The 23,901-nt window shown below is 38.6% G+C and overlaps 1 protein-coding gene across 3 annotated transcripts; it reads right to left on the bottom strand.

The window, feature by feature from the left end:
* Positions 1 to 7,575: 7,575 nt before the first annotated feature.
* On the bottom strand, positions 7,576 to 14,712 carry LOC109213093. Of its 3 annotated transcripts, none has more exons than XM_019376850.1 (10): positions 14,609 to 14,712; positions 13,363 to 13,529; positions 13,213 to 13,277; positions 12,946 to 12,986; positions 12,759 to 12,847; positions 12,552 to 12,665; positions 10,829 to 10,906; positions 10,460 to 10,525; positions 9,728 to 9,805; positions 7,576 to 7,990 (listed from the first exon to the last, which is right to left on the bottom strand). In XM_019376850.1, exons 2-10 carry the CDS (start codon positions 13,480 to 13,482, stop codon positions 7,883 to 7,885), a joined length of 759 nt encoding a protein of 252 aa, XP_019232395.1. In that variant the 5' UTR covers positions 13,483 to 13,529; positions 14,609 to 14,712; the 3' UTR covers positions 7,576 to 7,882. The 3 variants fall into 3 exon arrangements, with proteins under 3 accessions (XP_019232395.1, XP_019232392.1, XP_019232394.1); XM_019376847.1 differs by having other exon boundaries at positions 14,432 to 14,682; XM_019376849.1 differs by lacking the exon at positions 14,609 to 14,712 and adding an exon at positions 14,061 to 14,084.
* Between the last annotated feature and the right edge of the window lie 9,189 nt (positions 14,713 to 23,901).

The raw sequence follows: 23,901 nt of genomic DNA, 5'->3' as shown, positions 1-23,901 counted from the left end.
AAGGTCGTATCTTAGCAGTAATATCGTTTGAGGAGTGACACATTCCAATTGTTTGGTAATTGCTCGCCGTCCATCGTGCCAAGTTTGTTGGATCCCTTTCCGATGATATCGAGGACCTGATACGGTCCCTCCCAGTTCGGGCCAAGTTTTCCTTCGTTTGGATCTCGATTGAGGGTGACCTTTCTCAAAACTAAGTCCCCGATTTTAAAGTGTCGAAGATTGGCTCTCCAATTGTAATACCTTTCAATCCGCCGTTTCTGTGAGGCCATTCGAACGAGGGCGGCTTCCTGTCTTTCATCTAGAAATTCGAGGCTCATATTCATAGCCTCGTGATTTGACTCTATCGTTGCATACCGAAACCTGAAGCTAGGTTCCCCGACTTCGACCGGGATCAGACCTTCGGTACCGTAGACTAAAGAGAACTTTTGCCCCCGTACTGGATTTTGACGTTGTTTGATACGCCCAAAGGACCTCAGGCAATATTTCTCTCTATTTTCCTTTAGTTTCATTCAATCTTTTCTTCAGATATCAGATGACGGTCTTGTTTGTCGATTCGGCCTGTCCGTTCCCACTAGGATGATACGGTGTTGATAGGATCCTTTTTATTTTGTGGTCTTCAAAAAACTTTGTCACCTTGCTGCCAACGAATTGCTTTCCATTGTCACATACGATCTCGACAAGCATTCCAAATCGGCATATAATGTGGTCCCAGATGAAGTCTATGACTTCTTTTTCTCTGACTTTCTCGAAGGCCTGTGCTTCAACCCATTTACAGAAATAGTCAGTAATAAATAAAATGAATTTAGCTTTACCTGGGGCCGATGGTAGAGGGACGACGATATCCATCCCTCATTTCATGAACGGCCATGGGGATAGGACTGAGTGGAGTTGCTCTCCCGGATGGTGGATAATCGGCGCATACCTTTGACATTTGTCGCACTTTCAAACAAATTCTTTAGTGTCCTTTTGCATATCAGACTAATAGTATCCTGCTCTGATGACTTTGTAAACCAATGACTCGGCACCAGAATAATTTCAGCAAGTGCCCTTGTGAATTTCGCATAGAACGTAGTTGGTGTCTCCTAGTCCCAAACATTTTGCTAACGGTCCATCGAACGTTCTCCTATACAGTGATCCATCCTCGGCCAATGTGAACTGTGCGACCTTCGTGTGTAGAGTCCTTGATTCTTTAGGATCCGACGGCAGCTTCCCGTTCTTTAGATATTCGATGTACTTATTCCTCCAATCCTAGGTTAGACTTGTGGAGTTTATTTCGGCGTGTCCTTCTTCGATTACTGACCTCGAAAGTTGTAAGACAGTCCCTGAGCTAAGTTCATCATCTTCTATCGACGACCCTAAATTTGCAAGGGCATTGGCCTCGCTATTTTTCTCGAGGTACGTGCTGCAGGGTGTATTGGTCAAAATTTGGACTAGACTTAATAGCTGCAAATGGACGTGGTCGAGGATTAAGCCGACCACGGCATAAGGGCGAGGAGTTGTCTTAAGAAAGATTAGTACCGAGGTCAAGTAAAAGGTGTATGAAAGTAACGGTAGGATAAGGTTAGAATAGAAAGAAGGAATATTCCATAGAAGATTCTTTCAGTTGTACTTTTTTAGCGTTTCTTAGGAATATCCCCTATAAATAGGAGGAGATAAAGAACAAAAAGGGGATCTTCACTTTTCTGATAAGAGCACATTGTAAAGGGTTGACTACAAAGAATACACAAAAGCTTGTCTTGTCCACTGATTACATTGTTCGATATACACTTTTTGTTTATAAGATCCAAAGATTCCTTGTCCATCTTCATTCTCTCTTACTCCACGTTGTTGTCAGGAAGGAGAATCATCCAAGTCATCTAACATTTGGGTGATAAATTCCTTCTTATTACATTCATTGCCATTATCTAGATTTATTACATGCTTTTATTACTATATTCATTGACAATCATTGAGCATTTGTAGTTGGTATACAACATTTTCGGATTCGGCCCTACATCATCAATACATCTAAACATTAGATCTAGTGGTTATTATATTTAACTAGGATTCACCCTCTATTTTCTCATTAATTCATTTTAAGAAAAGGTTTAGCACTTTTTTGGTAAAACACAGGGTCCATTCTTTAAATCGATGTAGAGACACTTGTAGTTTGTCCAAGTACCTCTGCATTTGATCTTCTCGAACCTCGAAAGTTCTGTTGACTTGATTTACCACAAGTTGGGAGTTGCACTTGGCCTCGATGACCTCCGCTCCCAAGCTCTTAGCTAGCTCGAGACCTGCAATCATGGCCTCATACTCGGCCTCATTGTTAGTTAATTTTGAAGTTTTGATAGACTGTCTAATTGTATTATTTGTGGGTGGCTTCAAAATGATGCCTAGCCCGGACCCCTTCACATTCAAAGCGCCGCCTATGAAGAGGGTCCACACCCCCGATGATGTAGGGCTGGCGTTAAGTCGGCCACGAAGTCTGCCAAGATTTGAAACTTGATGGTCGTTCGGGGTTGATACTCGATATCGTACCCGCTGATCTCGACAGCCCATTTGGCCAATCGACCCGAGAGTTTGGGCTTGTGCAAAATATTGCGAAGGGGATAGGTGGTTACAACACAAATTGGGTGACATTGAAAATACGGTTTTAATTTCCTAGAGGCGCTTATTAAAGCAAGCACTAATTTTTATAAGTGTGGGTATCGGGTCTCGGCTTCACCTAAGGTCCGACTAACATAATAGACAGGAAATTGCGTTCCTTGCTCTTCTCGAACTAAGACCCCACTTACCGCTATCTCCGAGACCGATAAGTATAAGTAAAGTTGCTCGTTCGCCTTCGGGGTGTGAAGAAATGACGGGCTCGACAGGATCATTTGAGCTCCTCCAAGGCTTGTTGACATTCCGGGTCCATGCGAAATTGCTCTTTTTCTTAAGCAGTGAGAAGAACCGGTGGCTCCTATCTGAGGACCTCGAAATAAATCAACCCGGGGCGCTTATGCGTCCTGTTAACCTTTGTAAAGCCTTGACATTATCAACAACAATGATGTCTTTGATTGCCTTGATTTTATTGGGGTTGATTTCGATTCCCCGATTTGATACCATAAAGCCGAGGAACTTGCCCGAACCGACCTCGAATGCACATTTCTTTGGGTTAAGCTTCATGTTGTACTTTCTCGGTATGTCGAAGGTCTCCTGCAAATGTTTTAAATAGTCCTCTGCTCGCAGGGACTTAACTAGCATATCATCAATATAAACCTCCATTGATTTACCTATTTTTTCTTTGAACATTCAATTTACTAGGCGTTGATAAGTAGCACCAGCATTTTTTAGTCCGAACGGCATTACGTTATAACAATAGGTGGCGTATTTAGTGATAAGCGAAGTCTTTTCCTGATCCTCTGGGTTTATTTATATTTGATTGTACCCGGAGTAGGCACTCGAGAAAACTAAGGATCTCGTGGCCAGCCGTGGCATCGATCATGCGATCGATATTTGGCAAAGGAAAGGAATCTTTAGGGCATACCTTGTTTAAATCCTTATAGTCTACGCACATTCTAAGTTTGTTTCCTTTTTTGGGGACTACAACTACGTTTGCTAACCATTCGGGATATTTTACCCTCCCGAAGGGATCCTATATTGAGAATTTTTGTTACCTCGTCCTTAATGAATGCATGTTTTACCTCAGACTGGGGTCTTCTCTTTTGCTTTACCAGGCGAAACTTCGGGTCCAAGCTCAGTCAATGCGTAGTGATCTCAGGCAGGATCCCTGTCATATCTAGGTGGGACCAAGTAATACAATCCATGTTATTTAAAAGGAACTGAACGAGTTTTTTCCTGAGCTCGGGAGTTAACCCCATGCCCAGGTATACCTTTCGATCGGGCAGATGCTCGATCAATACGATTTGTTCCAGCTCTTCGACCGTTGACTTTGTTGCATCAGAATCATCGGGGATTATGAAGGTTTGAGGTATAATATAATCATCTTCCTCGAAAGTTTCTTGCTCCTCCGATTGGGCCGAGGCCGGTGACTGTGGTTGCTATTTGACTTCTTGTTTTTTCTTCGACTCCGTTCCCTTTGTTGATGACAGCGCCGATACTGGTATTACCTCATCGATTGCAAACATTTCTTTTGTGGCGGGTTGTTCACCGTACACCGTTTTAATTCCTTTTGATGTTAGGAATTTGAAGCGTCGAGGGCACCGCTCTCATGTTATGAATCCAAGGCCTTCCAAGCAGCACGTTTACCTTATGTCACCTTCGATCACATGGAACTTTGTTTCCTGGATGGTCCCGGCCACATTTACTGGTAAAATGATTTCCCCTTTATTGTTTTCACTTGCCATGTTGAAGCCGTTACTCAAGCTGCGGGCACGATTTAATCTTGGAGACCGAGTTGTTCTACAACCCTTGATCGAATAATTTTTGCCGAGCTACCTGGATAAATCAACACACGTTTAACTTGAATTTTATTCATAAGGATAGATATTACCAGTGCGTCATTGTGAGGTTGTTCGATCCATTTTGTATCCTTGTCGTTGAAAGACAAGGTTTCTTCCGGTAAGTAGTCCCGAGTTCACTTTTCCCTTGTGATCGTCATCCTGGTACGTTTAAATACCGGCCCTTGAGGGATATCGACCCCTCCAACGATCATTTGAATAACATGCTGTGGCTCTTCCTGCTCGGTCTACCTGTTCGAATCCCTATTTTTTAAAGTGATTCTTGACAGGATCACTTAAGAATCCTCGAAGGTGACCCTCGTTGAATAAACGAGCTACTTCCTCCGTCAGCTGTCTGCAGTCTTCGATTTTGTGTCCATGGGTGCCATGGTATTTGCATATTTGATTAGGGTTCCTTTGAGCTGGATCATTCTGTAGGGGTCTGGGCCATCTAGTATCCTTGATTTGTCCAATGGCTGACACAATACCCGATACATTGATGCTGAAGTTGTATTCTGATAGTCGTGGTGCTTCTGTGGGTTCAACATGTTTATCGAAACCACTTTTACTCATGAGCCCTCGAGAGCTCTGTCCTCGATCATTCCTTCGATGATTTTGAACGGGATTACGACCCGGGCCGCTGTTTTTACAATCTGTGTTGTATGGATGGTACCGATCTCTATTCGATCGGGGTTCTTTGTCGATGTCCCTTTGAATTATGCCGACGGGCATGTTATAATAAACGGAACCGGAAGGGGTTCCCAATTGATCATCCTCGACCCTGATCTTTGACTGGTATCGATTATGTACATCGGCCCAGGTCACAACTGGATATTCAATTAAGTTCTGCTTTAGTTGTCGTGACGCTATCGAACTTCGTTCATTCAAACCTTGAGTGAAGGCTTGAATAACCCAATCATCTGTACCGGGGGTAGGTCCATGTGTTCTATCTGGAACCGAGATACGAATTCCCTTAACATTTCATTGTCCTTTTGTCTCATTTTGAAGAGGTCCAACTTCCTAGTCGCAACCTTTATTGCTCCGGCGTGTGCCTTTACGAAGGAATCTGCATGCATGGCGAAGGAATCTGCATGCATGGCGAAGGAATCGATGGAATTGGGTGGCAAATTGTGGTATCATATCATCGCCCCTTTCGATAAAGTTTCTCCAAATTTTTTCAATAGAACGGATTCAATCTCATCATCTTCTAAGTCATTCCCCTTTATTGCGCATGTATAAGAAGTAACATGCTCATTAGGGTCGGTGGTCCCATTGTATTTGAGAATTTCTGGCATACGGAATTTCTTCGGGATGGGCTCCGGAGCCGCACTTGGAGGGAAAGGCTTCTGCACTAACTTCTTCGAATCCAAACCCTTTAGAATCGGTGGTGCCCCTGGTATTTGATCAACCCGGGAGTTGTACATTTCTACCTTTTTGTCATTGGCCTCGATTTTCTTTTCACCTGATTCAATCCGTTTAGTGAGATCCTCAAGCATTTTCATAATGGTGGGTTCAGTCCCCGATTCATTGGCGTTCGGTCTCTCCAGTACAGGTTTGGCTCTATGATGTTTCGAGCTCAATTCTGCTTGGTGCTCGATTCTGATTTTGGAGTTGTGCTATCGCAGCTTGTTGAGTCTGCAACATCTCGAATATTATTCGAAGGCTAATTCCGCCTTCTTCACCGCCCTGTGCGTGTTGATCAGTTTCTCGAGCATCCCTGCGGATGCTATTCTCAGGATCGACGCCCAAATTAATAGCAATGTGGGAACTGACATCGACTGGGTCTATGGCCGGCGGTTCATCGGGGTTGACTGGAGGAACTCCGTTTCTTGGGGCGGCAACGTTTTCGTTCTCGCCATGGAGACCAAGGCCGTTATCCGTGTGAGTGGGTGCTACTTGAGAGTTTGACATGTTGATTCCTGAAATCAAAGACACTCAGGAGAACAAGCGTAAAGCAGTGTGTGTTACGAGAATTAATATCAAGAAATCACTATTATCCTTAGCCCCACGGTGGGCGCCAAACTGTTTACCCTAAAAATTAGATAACAATTAAACTTATCATGTGGCTCTATGGACACGTGATTTCACCTAATATCAATTGATGAGTATGAAGATCAATAATAGAAATTAATAATGAGATAAAGCAAACCAGTGTTGAAACGTAATTCAGCCCTCGAGCTTGAGTGCCCTCGAACTGGTCGGTACCCGAATAGTTAAGAAATAAGCAAATTGATGAACAAGGATATAAGCTAGACAGAAAGTATTGTATTGCTTTGATATGCGTAAATGTAAGGTGCCTACAAAATGATTAGAACCCTCTTTATATAGTAGAGGAATCCTATCTATGGTACAATTCTAATTACCGAAGTAAATTCCATGATTAGCCTAAACAACCGCCCTTGATTTGATCTGTTCCGAGATTTCCGCCACGATCTTCGACTAGTCACGGATATCTCGCTTTTCTATTATTGCACTTTGCTCGAAGTCTGCCCTATTTGGTCTCGATCGCTACTGGCCTCGATCTCGACAGGCACCTCGATTCTCGAACTCGGTACCTTGTCCTCGTGCTTTGGTCTGATCCACTACGAACCTTTGATGCAACTCCCTGGTCTCGATCAAATAGTAAAATCGGTAGGTCCGGTTTTAACCGAATACACACACATTGTCCAAAGGACCGAAATTCCCAATACATTTAACAAATTCACCCCAACCTTGGGAAAAAAGGGAGCGATTTGGCACTTGGCCCCCCCCCCCAGAAACGAAGCGGGCATAGCGCATTTGTTACCTATAACCAGGAGGCACAATGGAGAGGGATGAAGTATGCGTTGAGACTTGAGAGAAAGGGTGTCCCTTAGTTTTTTCTCTTCCCACCTGAATGTCAACTTCTTTAAATCTGTTCATAGTGTTCAAAATGCAAAAGCTGGAATGTTAAATAAGAATTTTATGCGCAAAGTCAAATGTAGAGAGGCCACAAGCAGAGACCAAATAATCGAGGGACTGAGCTTGCATCTTAACATCTATATAAAGGTTGTTTTTTTTTTTTTTTTTAAATGTTTTGGGGCTAACTTCTTCGGAATTGTTTATAAAATGCAAAAAGCTGTCTTACAACTTACAAGAGTTCTATGCTTAAATATAGAGAGACCAGGGAACGTACATTTGGGGACCGAGATTGCATTTTTTCTTCTCAACTCCCACTCCAAAGATATGTGACTTTTTCAAACGTTTACCACATCCTAGTAACACACTTATATTTATAATTTTCAATTATCGTGCAGAAATGTTCAAAGAGCGAGCAATACACTGTAAATATCAAACTTTTAATGCTCCTTATAGTATACAGCGGAGGCCGAATAAAGCTGTACATCAGAATCCGTATTATCCCATCCATAGGTGAACACCGACGTCTTTGCCACATAGGAACCAGTGAGAAGTTGAATCGTCTATTCTCATAGATTAATTCACACTTTCGAACAGCCAAGCTGGAACTTGCGGACTTTCATTCTCCCATTCAACGCAAGGGCTAATATGTCATATTCCTCCACATTCCAGAGCTCACTGACTGTTGCCTACAACAATTGAAGTAAACATTATAAATACAAAAACCAATTAAAATCAACCGCCAAATTCTTAAACAAAGTGAATATTCGGAAGCATTACATAAAGTTGAGATTGTTTTAATTCTTTGATTTATAATTAAGAACTACTTACACTTCTGTCACCCAAAAAAGAAAAGCAATATTGTCAGCAAACAAATAAAGGACAGAGTACAAAAACTCTAGGACATACCCTTGGCACTGATAAAATTTAGCAACGCTCAGCAGGCCAGAACAGGGTTCCTAAAATACTGCCACAGTCACAAGATACGTTCCCAAAACCCAATTAAAACTTAGTTTCCGTTTAGTTCTATCTTTTGGGAATACCGTAGCTATGGACCTCTATTATTGTAGCACGATAAATATCAGAAACCAATATATCAAGAGACCTAGATTCTTGTTAGAATCATCTCCGGTTTCTCCCCTCCAGTATCTGGTAGACTGCACAGAAAACGTTAACTTCAGTAGCAGAAAATGCTTTTCCATTAGTGACTTGATTAAGCCAAACTAGTTCTATATACTACGAATATGAGCTGCTATATGTAAGACATTGCTGTAGCAGTCTGTGCCAAATACACTTTGTAAAGTAACAAGCAAGGAGAGATGTTGAATTGACCCTCTTCATGAGCATTGCAGAGTGCAGAGGCTACAGAGCAGAGTCTCACAACTCTCCCGGTGTCTTAGTTATTGAAAAAGGTCAACCAAAGAATGACTGCCTTCTAGCTATCCTCAGGTGGCACCAGCCAATTTCAGCCATTCACTGTGTGCTTTTCTTAGTCCTAAAAGATTGCAAGCATTCTTGATAGAAATATCCCTCCGAGGCCATCTCCTCTCCATCTAATTGTTTGTGTTCCCCAGTACAAGGAAGCTTAGTAGCAGGAATGGCACTTATTAACACAGAGCATCCCTTGATCTTCTCCAGTTTGGGCAATGCCATTAATTATCAAAATCATGTTTACCACCTTAGACATCCAAGTCAAGACAAGATGCCTGAGTAAATTTGGTGCGACATATAGAGCACAAAGAGATGCCAATTATTGAACCAGAAATATGTTTCTTGTCATCTGCCAATGAGATACTGAATATGGGGTCTAATAAGTGGTCCAAATTTTAGCATCTTAGGCCCGAAGCAGTTATATGGTATGAACGACCAACAACAAATTCCCATGGTGTAGTAGCTCTATATGCACACCATCTGACCCAGAGAATCCTATTTGCAGGATGTCTAGAGCAGATCTTGCAATCAGCAACATTCCTTATTACAAGGCCATATAATCCCAAGCCACTGCTTCATCAATGCCTACAGCGAACGTCTCAACTTCTTTTACACTCCAGCTGTTCACCTCCAACACTTTTTCAAAAAAAGCTCTAAGGAGCTGTGTTATCACTTTGGAGGTTTTTTAGGTAAAATAACGGAGAGCAAGATTGGCTTCTATATGAAAGTGGGGAGACAAGATGACCACACACACTCAATATTGCTGCAAGTCTTGCAAATTGTCATCCCATTTTGAGATTCTTAAATTTAAGCTTCAAATTGTTTATTTCTTCTAAAAAACACACATTGAAGTGTACGGGAGAGCAAGCTTCGTATTCATTGCAAATGCACAATCATGAGCTCCAGATATGGCCAAGACGAGCACATCACCAGGGGGCAGGTCAATGCATTCATTATTAGGCAATAAGGGTTAATTTAGATAAAACCAAAATTACCTTAGTGCCATGGATTTTATTGTTTAACCTAGTCACGAGCTCATGGAGAAATTCGAGTTCTGAAACCCTATTTGCTTCCTGTGAAAAAACAAGAAAAACATTCACTTAACCAAGTGAATAATTTTTTCTGATGAAAATTAACCATGTGATAATACATGATAAAACTTTGCAAGGAAAGAGAAGAGCTCATGCTGAAATGATGTCTTATTGTAGTTTATTTTGACCTTAGACTGGGCAATTTCCCACAAATGCTAACAGTCTCATTAATTGAGACGCCCTCAGTCATGTTCTTGACTAGCTTGTAAGATATGAAATTTACTTCCTTCAAACAAGCATCATTGATCTATAGAAAACCTTATGCTACAAGTTCAAGTTAGAAACTTGGATTTCCCCTTATCTCCTCGCATTAAAGAAAAATGTTCTTCTCCTCAATAGAAAGATGCTAAATACTACGTGGCAAACTGAAAGTGTGGGAAGGATCTCTATCAAGAATTCAAGATTTTCTTGTTTTCCCCCATCCTCTTATGTTTTAAATCTTCTGTGAACTATGACAAGATGTTCAACATCCTGACTTTTTATAACTGCTACTAGTTAATATTAGTGTCGTTGCCTTTTAGTATCAAAAACAATGTGTCATAGGGGACTAAATAGTGACCTCCAGATTAAAGCATTAATGAAACAATGGAAGATTTGTATTCAGGCGACAGCTCAAAGATGCCAGTGTTAAACTACCTCAGGCCAGCTGCTAGGGTGTCCCAGAAGCCTGGCAAATGATGTATGAAGCATTGCAGCATCATACTGCAGCAACAAGAATGAGTAATTAGCAAATGCTTGAGATCTTGATATACTATTTTAACAGTTCTATTTTGAGAACACAAGACTTACAAATCAAAGCAAATAGTCCTAAAACTTAAGAGGGAATGAGACAGTGAGGGGAAGAACCATGCAGTAGCAATGACAGATTTGTCATTAAAGTGCATAAAGGTTTACTTCCCACATTGTTTGAGAATATGTGTCACTTTACTAGCAATAAGTGGTGAAGTGCTAAGACATTAGCATCTTCACCAAGATTTAAAGCAGAAAGGTTTGTTTGGCTCTCACAAGTTGCTTTGCAGGAGCATGTGGAAGAGCATTTCTCAATTTTTGTCGGATAGTTACAGGATCAGTTCCAGAGTCCACCTACAAATGAAAACACGAAAGTGTAAAAAGGAAGGGAATGCAATTTCACCAACTTATATCTCTGTGAATTTTCTTTTGAACTTAATGATTTCAGCATATGATAACCATTGCAAAGTGGTGCACCATTTGTAGAGTACCATTTGAATTTTGAGTCAATCATACGCCAGTCATAAGGGGAGACGAACAACATCAACAAATAAAAATTGATAACTCATTGTTAAGGCCATTGAGATAAGATGTTCATGATTAATGAACAAGGAAAAAGTCTCTGTCTCATTTATGCCACAAGATACACCCAGGTAACTACACATCCTTTATATTGAACATCGTTAAAGCGAGGTATGTCTTGCAAACGTAACTATGTATCTCTTGATAATGAAATAATTGGTACAACACTACTTGTACATATGATACTAAACCACTAGTTGGAAAAGTAGACCTAAAATTCAACTTACACATAATATTCTGAAGTCCCAAACTATGTTATATGGATTCCTATACTTTGTACCACTAAGGGTGTGGGTGGTATCCGGTATGAGAATGTGCAAGTTCCTTTGCTAATTCTTAGCATATCTTGAATAATACAAGATACCCATAGCCATGTCACACCAACACAGATATCGATGCAGATGAAAGATCCATGTAATGTAAGTCCTTAGCCATCTCTTTGCCAGCATAATATGACATACAGTGCAAAACTATATGCAAAAGGCAAAAGTTTCTCTTGCAACTGCCTAAGAAGAAAGTTTGATACAACAATATATCTTGAAATGATAGAGGAAAGAACTAAAACTGCAGTGGTGGGCACTAGCAGTATGCTTATCTCAAATATATAAGTACTTTTTTGAAGACTTCCTGAAATACTCCAGAGAGAAAGATCTATCTTCATATAATTGGAGAGGCAAAGACACCCTAGTAAGCCAAGTGTCAACATAATAAAAAGCCACTTGGCTATTTTAGGACAAAATTAGTTAGGCCAGGTAATAATTATATTTTCTTTGAATTTAAATTTTAAAAAATAAAGTATGCGCTATGTGTTATTTTTGAATTTGAAAAATTATGTACCATAGCAAGGTTTCTTGGTCGGTCGGCCAAAATGTTCTCCGAGGGATATATATCTATCAAATTAGGCAACTTTTCAACGTACTAATTATATTATTACTCATCTGTTTTCATATTGTTACACCAATATTTATCAATTGACGGGTTTTTATAATAACATATGATAATATTTCGATTATATGTAACATTCAAAATGAAAAAAACTAATTGTAACATTACAGTAGAAAAAAATTACAAAGATGAAAACAGAGATAATATGAGGATATTTTAACTTTGAATTAATTTATAAAATAAAATAAAATAAATAAAACACAAAGATATTATTGATAAATATAGAAAATTGAAGTATTGTGAACAATAACTATATAATGTGTATCCTTTGATTTTGTATAGATTTTATTATATTTCTATACACTATATTAATTATTAAATAATAAAATAACAACTAATATTTATAAAAATAATATAATACATTAGATCATAATTTTATAAGATTAATATTTTGTCAAATTAATCGCGCATTGTGCGGGTTCTAACACTAGTTAAGAGAAAGAGAGGGAAAGATCGAGGTTGCTTGACAGACCTGCCAACAACCTACTAGCACCCCAGTTGATGTTAGAACCACTCTGTCCAGGGAAATTTTTATTGGGCAGATTGTCTCAGAAACAGCTCGAACAGCATTTGCTTCAGCTTCAATCTGAGGAAACACTGAACAGTGTCAGTTCATCAACATAACAGTTCAATGAGAAGAAAGGACATAAACTAAAATTTCATCCAAAAGCATTTTTACCTGTGCTTCAGAGGCAGGGACAGCTGTTATGTGATGTGAAGCATGGAACATGCTAAAGTGATATAAGCTAGAGTTCTGAAGCCAAATTGCTAAGCAACACGCATATAAGCATCCCAATTGATAGAATAAGAGATAATCAGCATTTAACTTATTCCTCCAATAATAATCATTAAAAAAGACATCATACCTTTATCAAAATGTGGCGAGAATACAGCTCTCACAGCTTCCCTGTACAGAAACAGATGAAAACAAGTGTGAGTGTAGGAATTTCAAGTTCAATATGAAAAGTAGAATCATGCATATTGAACAAAATTGTAAAGCTACCAACATTCTCCTTCAACATAGGCCAACTTGGCTTTCTTAAGATTAGCTAAACGTAACGGTTTTTGCTTCAGCGAGAGATGGAAATTTTTGTGGCTGATTTTGTCCAGAGAAATCAACATGCTGTACTTACGCAATAGGGACAGAATATTCTGGTTTGAGATACAAAACATTTGCTCGCACAGGGGGATTTGCAGCCTATACACAGAAGGAAATTAAACACCTTAATTGAGACACGACAAACAAGCAAATGGCTGAATGCTGCTTAATAAGTGAGATTGACCTTGAGTACAGGAGTGACTACTCCATCTTTGAGAGTAAACAGATCTGACAGGGTAAGTGATTGAGTAGTTTCTCCCTGTTTGAGGAAAGCAGCTCCGTGCTCCTCCAAGTCTTTTTCCATCTTATGATACAATCTAGACCTCTGCTCCGCATTTGAGATAGACCATTCTGTTCCAACCATTTAATTATTTGTCAATTCAAGTAACAGAAATAGCTTCTTTTTGTGTCTAACACATAGCTAGCTGTGATATTTAAAATGGTTTCTCCATATATTAGTTCCCAAAGATGTTATATTTTCTTCTGGATTACATGCTAAAAAAACCAGAATTCAGTGTTGCCAACATCTCCCTTTAAAAAGGGAGAAAATCTTCTTTTCTGAAGTAGATTCAGTAAAGGAGCATCCAAATGACACTGCATTTAAATGTATAATCACTGGTATAAGGAAAGGAATGCTTTTCCACTAAAACCACTTATCAAAAATAAATAAATAAACTAAATACTCCTCCACAACAACCATAAATAAAACAAGCATAACGAGCAATTTACAGAAAACTCGCAGCCTCAATTTTCATCTAGATGAATAAGCAAAAAGCCCCAAATTCAAGTCAGAATCTACCATTTTATTCACATTTAAAAAAAAAATATTTCTTTAAAAATAAAAAAACTTTTTGGGTTTTATATAGAGAGAATTACAGTTACCAAAATCCTTCATTTGAGATGTATCTATATCTGTCTTTTACACTGCCTATGTCAGTATATATAAATTCAGGCATGGAAAGAGTGTTTATATATACTACTACTAATATATATGGAAAGTCAATCCGAGCTAATTAATTAAGGATAACAAGAAGCTAAATTATCGGCGGAGAAGCAGATAAGGAAATAGTAATATAGAAAATGTACTTCAGATTAAGAAATAAAGTACTAGTAAACTAAAGAATCAATTTAAGTAATTAATTATTAACTTACTCGATATAAGCATGGGGATATCTGATTACACAAAAACCATAGCAATTTTTACCAAAAATAAAAGGAACAACTTGATGAATATAATCTACATTACAATTTACCTGTAGAATTGCGGGTAACCATAAGGAAAAGAGCATAAAAGGTAAGGGCAGAGATTAACCAGATCCAAATCACCGGTTTCGAGCAGTTTCTAGCCCTAGCCATTTTTGTCCAACGGATTATATTCATTCATTATCTGCCCAAATTTCACTTTAGTTTTCCACAGATCAATTCATTACCTTTTTTTAATCAGCACTTAGCGTCAGCTCTCCAACTTCACTCTCCGTCACTGTTCATTCATTTCATGCTCGTCCAACACCTGTCAACTTATTAAAGTCGATAATTTCTAACTGAAAGTCACTTTTTTTTTTTTTTTTTTAATAATTCTGACTTTACCTTACAATTCCTCAATATTATTGTTTACAAATTGTGATTTACAGTAGACTTTATCTTGTTTCTAAGTATACAAATTTTATTCCGAAATATAAATAAATAGATAACAAAATTCACGCTGAAATTAGACGCAATTATCCTAGCATTTCAACTTTTCCTTCTTTCAATGAAAAGTCTTTGGAAATTGACTTCGAATATATTACATAAGCAACAAAATTCAGCAAAAATTAGCTTATTTTGAAAAGTGTTATTTCTCAAAAATACTTTTCGAAAAAAAACTTTTGGAGAGAAGTAATTTGTGTTTGGCTAATTAGTTTGTAAAATATTTCTGAGCAGCAATTAGTGTTTGACCAAGTTTTTAAAAATTGCTTGTAAGTGTATTTTTCTCAACAGTGCTTTTGAAGACAAGCTACTTTTTTCTGCTTCTCCAAAACTGCTTCTGCTTCTCCTCAAAAGCATTTTTTTCTTCCAAAAGCTTGGCCAAGCACTTCAACTTTGAAAAAAAAAAATACTTTTTTATGCTTGGGCAAGCTTCAAAAGCATTGCGTTTGGCTAAGCTTTTAGCAGGAAAAAAGTGTTTTTGAGTAGGAGCAGGAGCAGGAGCAGTTTTGGAAAAGCAGAAAAAGTAGTTTCTCTTCGAAAACACTTTTTTTGAAAAACACTTTTGAGAAAAAACAAGCTTGGCCAAACGCTAATTGATGCTCAGAAGTATTTTTCAAATTAATTAGCTAAACACAAATTACTTCTCACCAAAAGTACTTTTGAGAAAAGCACTTTTAAAAAAAAAACACTTCTCAAAATAAGCTGATTTTTGCAGCTTGGCCAAACATGCTATAAATCTAGAAAAAGAAAAGGAGATTGTTCAACATAAATTTTACAATTTGAATATAAGAAAATGATCTTGCAAAAATTCCTTATATATTATTTATTTATTAATCTTTTGCGTGTAAAAAATAAAGATCTCTTGAGATAATTAATACTCTATAAAAACTAATAAAATTACAATGAACCACAAAATCAATTGACTCCTCTAAAATATAGCAGCAAAATAACTTTGATCCTTTACTTAAAAGTATTACCACGCGTTATCATCGTATTCAATTTATTTTATGATTTTAAGGTACTTTTGATTATTATAAAATCGTATTTGAGGATCATAGTAAAATGTTATGTTCAGCATCTAATAAGGGTCATGGAGCATGTCTTCTTCTGTCACGACCCGGATTTTCCATCCTCGAAGTCGTGATGGCACCTACTAGTGAAAGCTAGGCAAGCCAACTATTTCGATTAGTTTACTCTTTTTACTTTTAACCTCTTAGCAAGCGCAAGTTAACATATTATAAACAGTAGAAATAATAAAGCGGAAGAACGAAATTTAACAGTTTAGCTAATACCAATACGAATCCATAAGCATAAACCGCCCAGAAATGGTGTCACAATCTCACGGACTATCTAAGAATACTACAAACAGGGTCTGAACAAAATAAATACATGTCTGTCTCTCAAATAGAAAAGAACAGAATGAAACTAGACAGCAAGGTCCGTATGCTCCAGTACCGAAATCTGCACAAAAGAGTGCAGAGTGTAGTATTAGCACAACCGACCCTGTGTGCTGGTAAGTGTCGAGCCTAACCTCGGCGAAGTAGTGACGAGGCTAGGACACAACAAATAATTAACCTGCAGTTATACAGTACCTAGCAGAATAACAGTAACAGAAGTAATGTAAAAATAACGGGGGAGGGGTAACATGCTATAGGGGAAATACCAATATAAAGAATGACAGTGATAGTAGAATAAGACAATTAAGGCAATTGAACCGAAAACAACAAGAAATCATAACAAACAAGCAATAAGTGCACGGCATCACCCTTCGTGCTTTTACTCTCAATCCTCACCAATGCAATCAAGTAATGAAAATGTGCACGGCATCACCCTTCGTGCTTTATCTCTCTTCCTCACCATGTAAATATTAGAAATGTGCACGGCATCACCCTTCGTGCTTTATCACTCTTCCTCACCATATGCATCAATATCAATATACATGTACACGGCATCACCCTTCGTGCTTTATCTCTCTTTCCTCACCATATGCATAAATATGAATGTGCACGGCATCACCTTTCGTGCTTTATCACTCTTTCCTCACCCAAACAATAGCAACAACAATATCCTGGCAAGGAAATCAACAATGAGTACAAATACGTCCCGGCAAGGGAATCAACAATAAGAATTAAATACGTCCCGACAAGGGAATCATCTATAACCAAACTTGTACCAATGATCAACTTCACCATTTCACCTCAACTAGAGCCAATGCTCAACAATAACCAAATACCAAGAAGAAAGTCATAAATCTTACTCAACATGGATAATCAACAATTTAGGCATACGTAGTACTTATTAAGAAACACAACGATCACAATTTAAGACCCACGGGCATGCTTGACACCAACGTATAGATACTCGTCACCATACCTATACGTCATACACTACACTAACACATAGAAAATAAGGCACAACACCTATTCCCTCAAGCTAAGGTTAGACCAAACACTTACCTCGATTTCCACGGCCAACTCAAGCCTCAAACACCGCTTTTCCTTTAGAATTCGCCTCTAATTTACTTGTATCTAACCCAAATTAATTTAACAACATCAATAAATGCTAAAGAATTCAATCCCAATGCTAAATTATAGGTTTTCTATCAATTTCTCCAAAAAGTCAAAAATTGACCCCGGGCCCGCTTGGCCAAAACCCGATTAGCCATTCACCCACGAACTCAAATATATAATTTGTTTTGAAATCGGACCTCAAATCGAGGTCCAAATCCCCAAAATTTGAAAATCCTAAGTTCTACTCAAAATCACCCAATTTCCTATGAAAAACCCTTGATTTTGAGTTGAAATCATGTAAAAAGATGTTATAGATTGAAGAAAATGAGTTAGAAATGACTTACTAATGATTTGGAGAAGAACTTGTCTTTGGAAAATCGCCCAAGAGAGTTTAGGTTTTGAGAAAGTTTGAAAAATGAAGAAATTTCGTCTAAGTTATAAGTTGCACAGGTGCAGATATCGCATTTGCGATGTCATGTTCGAAAATGCGAACTCGCAATTGCGGCCCAGGCTTCGTAAATGCAAACTCGCAATTGCGGCCCAGGCTTCGCAAATGCGAAGGTAGGTCTGCCCTGCTTTCTTCGCAAATGCGAACAACTGTTGGCAATTGCGGTCCCTACTGAAGTCGCATTTGCGACATTGAACTTCGCAAATGCGAAGGTCTCCCTGCCCGACCCATCTTCGCAAATGCGATATTTCATCGCAAATGCGAGCTCGCATTGGCTTCGCAATTACGAAGCCTGCAGACCTGCAACACACCAGCAGTTTTCCTAAGTCCAATTTTACTCCGTGGCCTATCCAAACCAAACATGCACACTAACCTAAAAACATCATACGGACTTGCTCGCGCGATCGAATCGCCAAAATAACACCTCGAACTACGAGTTTAGCATCAAAATCAAAGAAAAATCTCAAGAACTCTTAAGTTTCAAATTTCACAACCGAGGGTCCGATTCACGTCATATGAAGTCCGTTTCTTACCAAATTTTACAGGCACAACTTAAATACCATATAAGACCTATACCGGGCTCCGGAACTAAAATACGGGCCCGATACCATCAAATTCAAACACATTTAAATTTCCAAAAACTCTTAAAATTTCAGTTAAATAATTTTTTTGAAAAATTCATTTCTCGGGCTTGGGACCTCGGAATTCAATTCCGGGCATACGCCCAAGTCCCATATTTTTCTACGGACCCTCCGGGACCGTCAAATCACGGGTCTGGGTCTGTTTACCCAAAATGTTGACCGAAGTCAACTTAAATTTAATTTTAAAGGCAAAATTAGCATTTTTATCAAATTTTCACATAAAAGCGTTTTGGATATACGCCCGGACCGTGCACGCAAATCGAGAAGAGATAAAATGAGATTTTTAAGACCTCGGAACACAGACTTGACTTGTAAATCAAGTGATGACCTTTTGGATCATCACATCTTCTTTTCCCCGTCCCTGTTGATTGTGAAAGTACAAGAGGGGGGAGTGAATTGATGATTTTTATTTTCAGTACTCTAAGTAGTTGACTAGTTTACCAATTAGACGACTAGATTTAATAATAGAATAATAATATCACGACCCAAAACCAACCCGTCGTGATGACGCCTATCGTGGAACTAGGCAAGCCAACTACTCAACCATTTCAATACATCAAAGCTTTGAAAATATGGTAAAAGTCAGATAATATTTAGGAAAAACCTTTTAAAAAGCAGAATAACATTCGTAACTCAATACACAAACTCTCCCAAAATCGAAGTGTCACCGAGTACACGAGCATCTATACAGGGATATAGTCTACTGTAACGTCAAAGGAATAAGAACTGAAATATAAGTAAAGATAAAGAAGGAGAGTCAAGGTCCGCGAACGCCATGCAACTACCTCAATAGTCTCCAAAGATCCTGACTCTACACTCAGCAGCCGCCGTGACTGGAAGCACCTAGATCTGCACACGAGGTGCAAGGTGTAGCGTGAGTACAACCAACTCAATAAGTAAAAAATCCAAACTTTGGACTAAAAGTAGTGACGATCTCAACCGACACAGTTCAATATATAAATAGTAGTGCAGAAACCTAGACATACTTTCAAGTTCAGCAATTAAACCCAATACAGTAAGATAGATCAAATCTGACTGATATGAAGAATATAACTCCTTTACTTCTACATTCCAATGCACATGCTGTATGTGATGCACCATGCTAACAGCCTCATGTGCCCACACTCTCGAAATACCCAATCACTCAGTACTATATATAGCCAATCCGACCCAAGGAAGATCTATCCCTGAATATATACATCAACTGACCATCAGTCACTCAGTACTGGGCACAGCCAATCCAGCCCGTGGGGAAGATCCATCCCTAAGTATAAATGCTTTGGACAAGATCCATGTCCAGGGAAGATCTATCCCTCAATATAATAGCCCACGCTTATTGGGGCGTGTGCAGACTTCGGAGGGGCTCCTTCAGCCCAAACTCACACTTGGAGAACTTGGCATAAAGCTTCTCCTCCCTCAACCGCTGCAAAACAATCCTCAAATGCTAGGCATGCTCCTCCTAGCTACAAGAGTACAATAGGATATCATCAATGAACACAATGACAAACGAGTCGAGATAAGGCTGAAACACACTGTTCATCAGATGCATGAATGTTGCTGGGGCGTTGGTCTGCCCAAAAGACATCACAAGGAACTCATAATGACCATAACGGGTCCTGAATGCCGTCTTTAGAATATCCGAGTCCCGAATCTTCAAATGGTGATACCAAGACCTCAAATCAATCTTAGAGAACACCCTTGCTCCCTGAAGATGGTCAAACAAATCATCAATACACGACAAAGGATACTTTTTCTTGATTGTAACTTTGTTCAATAGCCTATAATCAATGCACATCCTCATGGTATCATCCTTCTTCTTCATAAACAGAACTGGTGCACCCCAAGGCGACACACTAGGCCTAATAAACCCCTTATCAAGAAGTTCTTGAAGCTGCTCTTTGTCGATTCCCCCTTTTTCTAAAGGCGAAATTGGGTTTACGACATTTGGACGGACAACTCTTTTCCTTTTGGGAATTGGGTTTGAGATTTAGAAGAGTCGCCACCTAATGATTAAGTGCATTAGGACACTAAGAAGGAAATGAAAAGAAGAAGAACCAGAGAATGGGTAAGGGCTTGAAATTATCTCGGGGGGAAGGTGTTAGGCACCCCCCAAGATCCACTACTGTGGTTCCCGGTCATGCTATAATTGTGACTTTAAATATAAACAAAAAATAAACATACAAGACAATTCTCACATAACGATTGCAAGTAGGGGAAGTATAAAAGTTAAATAAACGAGCTGAAATTTGGGACTAAGCGATTTCATAATTTATTTAAAGAATATACAAGTGCAGAAAAATGGGGGGTCGAATAATTGATACAAATAATCAAACAAAGGGATGATATGGGGGGAAATTTGGGGGAGAAAAACAGTACTGGAAATTTAAAGAGATTTTAAATGATTAAAGCAAAGGACGAGGTTTAAAAGAACTGAAAACTGACAATTTTAAAAATTCTGAAAGAAAGAAGTAAACACCTAAAAAAGAAGGGGGGGGAGGGGGTCCTAGGCTTATAAATAACATGGATCACCCACGCAACACCCGGTAACCAATTATACACGTGGTGCTATCGCGTGATCATCATATCCATGTCAACCCTTACCCACCCCGTTAAGGGACTAAAGCGCGGAATGGTCTCGTTATTATTGCATGCTACTACCCGGCCCAATCCTATTATTCCCGGAGGCAGTTGGGACTACTAATCCTAGAGGGAAGGGATATTGGCCTTTGAAGTTTAAAAAGGACAAAATCTAGTGCGACAAACAAAACACATAAGAGCAGTTAAGGGGAAAACACGTACCAGTTAAGGCTCAAATAGGCCTCCTCATTCAAAGAAGAAATTGTTTAGCATGACTTACAAGTACTGGTTAGGTCTTTAATTAAACTTACGTAAAAGGAGGTGGCTAATTTATTACATATTTTCAGATAAGAAGTCCGAATTAGGCCTGCCTGCTGGTTGTAATTATTAAAGAGTGGTATAATTAATTGATTACCTAATGGTTTGCCTAGGTGAAACCTATAGGCGTGATGTCTAACAAGGTCAAACATACTGATTTTAAGGAAGATTACTGACTTTAGAAATAAACCAATTCTGCGGATATTAACAACATTATTACTGATTTTAGACTTGCGGATGAATTAGATTTGAACGATTGTTCCTATAGGCATGAATTCTAAGCGTTACTGATTTTAACACGGTTATGTAAGTGCAGGAATCCTATGAGCATGGTATCTAGGATGCAATCGATTATTTCTTAACCTGTGGATTGTTTTCCTAATGTCATATGCATATGCAGAAAATGCAGAAACTTATAGGCATGGCTTCTATATGATGAAATGCATAAATTATAGGCATGATTTTTATATGCAGTATTAAAACAAACTATAGGCAGGATCTCTATATGGGAAAATCTATAGGCAGGATCTCTATATGCAGTAATGAAATGGCTTATAGGCAGGATTTCTATATGCAGATACATAAACGAAAAATGCTATGATTGCAGAAATAATGACCTAAAATATGATATCTACCCCCATATGCATAACATGAGAGACCTTCCCCCATTTTACTATACACCTCATAAGTATTACAAGATTATTACAACTTGAATGAATCCAGAAAAGTAAATAAAAATTACATCAGAAATTAAAATTCCAACCAAGGAGAGCCTAATTCAGACTCCTAGTCTGAAACATGAAATAAGCCAACTTCCAAAGATCATATTTCCAAAACCTTTCTCATCCTTTGGGTGTGTCAAAGTTCCAAGGAGCTTCATGAACTCCAGGCAGTGCTTATACCCAATTACATTTGCAGGCTCAGATTATAGTGCAGTGTGGAATGGCCAGCTCTCAAATGTCCAAGTTCAGGGGGAACTCAAGGTCCCCAAGGCAAGGCTCATAGGAGGGGCGCAGAGAGGGAGTTAGGGAAGGCCATGACAGGCTAGTGGTCATGCCCAGCAATTAGGAATGCTGGCACACCCCTGACCAGCCTGTTAGCTAGATTTGGGAGTTAGGACCCATTGAAGGTCAGGTTCGGACCTGGGCAGTAATTTGGATACTGTCAGGCCATGAACTTTAACTCAGCACATAGGAGGGAATGGGGGCATGGGGAATTTATAACAAACAGTAAACATAAAAGAAAGTAACATATTTAATACAGAACATGAGCAGCAAAGTAGGCAAGAGTGTAGTGACTGTAAAATAAACACATAGGGAAGAAGCTGAAATCAAAATCGAGACATACCAGTTTCAGGGAAAACAAATAAGTAAAACAGCAGTCTTGAAAATCCAAGTTGCAAGCAAAGCAGTACAAAAGTCTCAGAAGAGAGTAGAGAATTGAAAGAGTATTGTGATTGAGAGTATGCGTGCGAGAGTATGAGTATTGAACTTTAGGATTCAGAAGTTCAAAGTTCTAAAGTTGTAAAGTTTTCAAAGCTTAAAAGGCTGTTCAATGCAGAAGGGTCGAGCCCCTTTTATAGTGCAGCAAACAAGTAAGAACAAGGTAAGGAAATAACATTGTAATCAATCTCCCTTTAGTTAAGTGATTCTGATTTCAAACGGGTAAAAACAATTAAGGAAAGGGATTTGAAAAAATATTTTCCAGGCAGTACAATAAAGGGTACATACATAGCAGTTATTTAAGGCAACAAACTAATAGTACACGGTTTGTAAAAAAAAGGAACGGGAATCAACCAGTAAAATCAAAATTTCAGACTTTTACTTAAATGAATCAAGTCAGGAAAGGGGTAAAGAAAGGTTCAAGTAGGGAAAATAAGTAACAATCAAGTGAACACAATTAAAGGAATTCGGAATCAATTAGTAGTTGGCAAAACCTTTTTTGAAAGAAGAGTTCTCATATATAAAATACACAAATATGTAAATCAAGAAAGGACTGTCAAGTTATTTAAAAGAGATTTTAACCAAAGAAAAGTTCAGAATCATAAGCGAAGAGATACAGGTTCAATTTGCAGACTCATAGTGGGTCTGAGAGTCCAAGGTCCCAAAGTGGAACCCTAACTCAAACACAAAATCAAAATCGTCAAGGGAAACCCCCAAATCCTAGGGTTTCACAATTAAGTCAGACATGGAGGTGAAAAAGCAAGCCATTTGTTTCAGAACCTCAGCAAAACAGATATGATAGCATGCTTGAACGACAAAGGAAGAAAAATCATGAAGAACATATTTGAGAGAACTCAGAACCTAAACAAGTTCAGAAGGGGGGAGATAATACAAACTTGAACACAATTAGATGAAGCATGTAAGAACATGAACAAAGTCTAGTAAACAAAATCAAATAACTTAACGGTAGACACATATAGTAAAAGAGTAAAGAAAACATAGCAAAGATTAACAAGAGTAACATGTATAGTAGAAAAGAAAAGGTAAAAGACAGTACATGCGTAAAATAAAAGAAATCACACGAGCATGGTATAGACAAAC

Source organism: Nicotiana attenuata, unplaced genomic scaffold, assembly GCF_001879085.1.
Source record: "Nicotiana attenuata strain UT unplaced genomic scaffold, NIATTr2, whole genome shotgun sequence".
NCBI classification, from domain to species: domain Eukaryota; kingdom Viridiplantae; phylum Streptophyta; class Magnoliopsida; order Solanales; family Solanaceae; genus Nicotiana; species Nicotiana attenuata.
The sequence above is the reverse complement of the archived record's forward strand: the minus strand, read 5'-3'. Positions and strand labels throughout refer to the sequence as shown.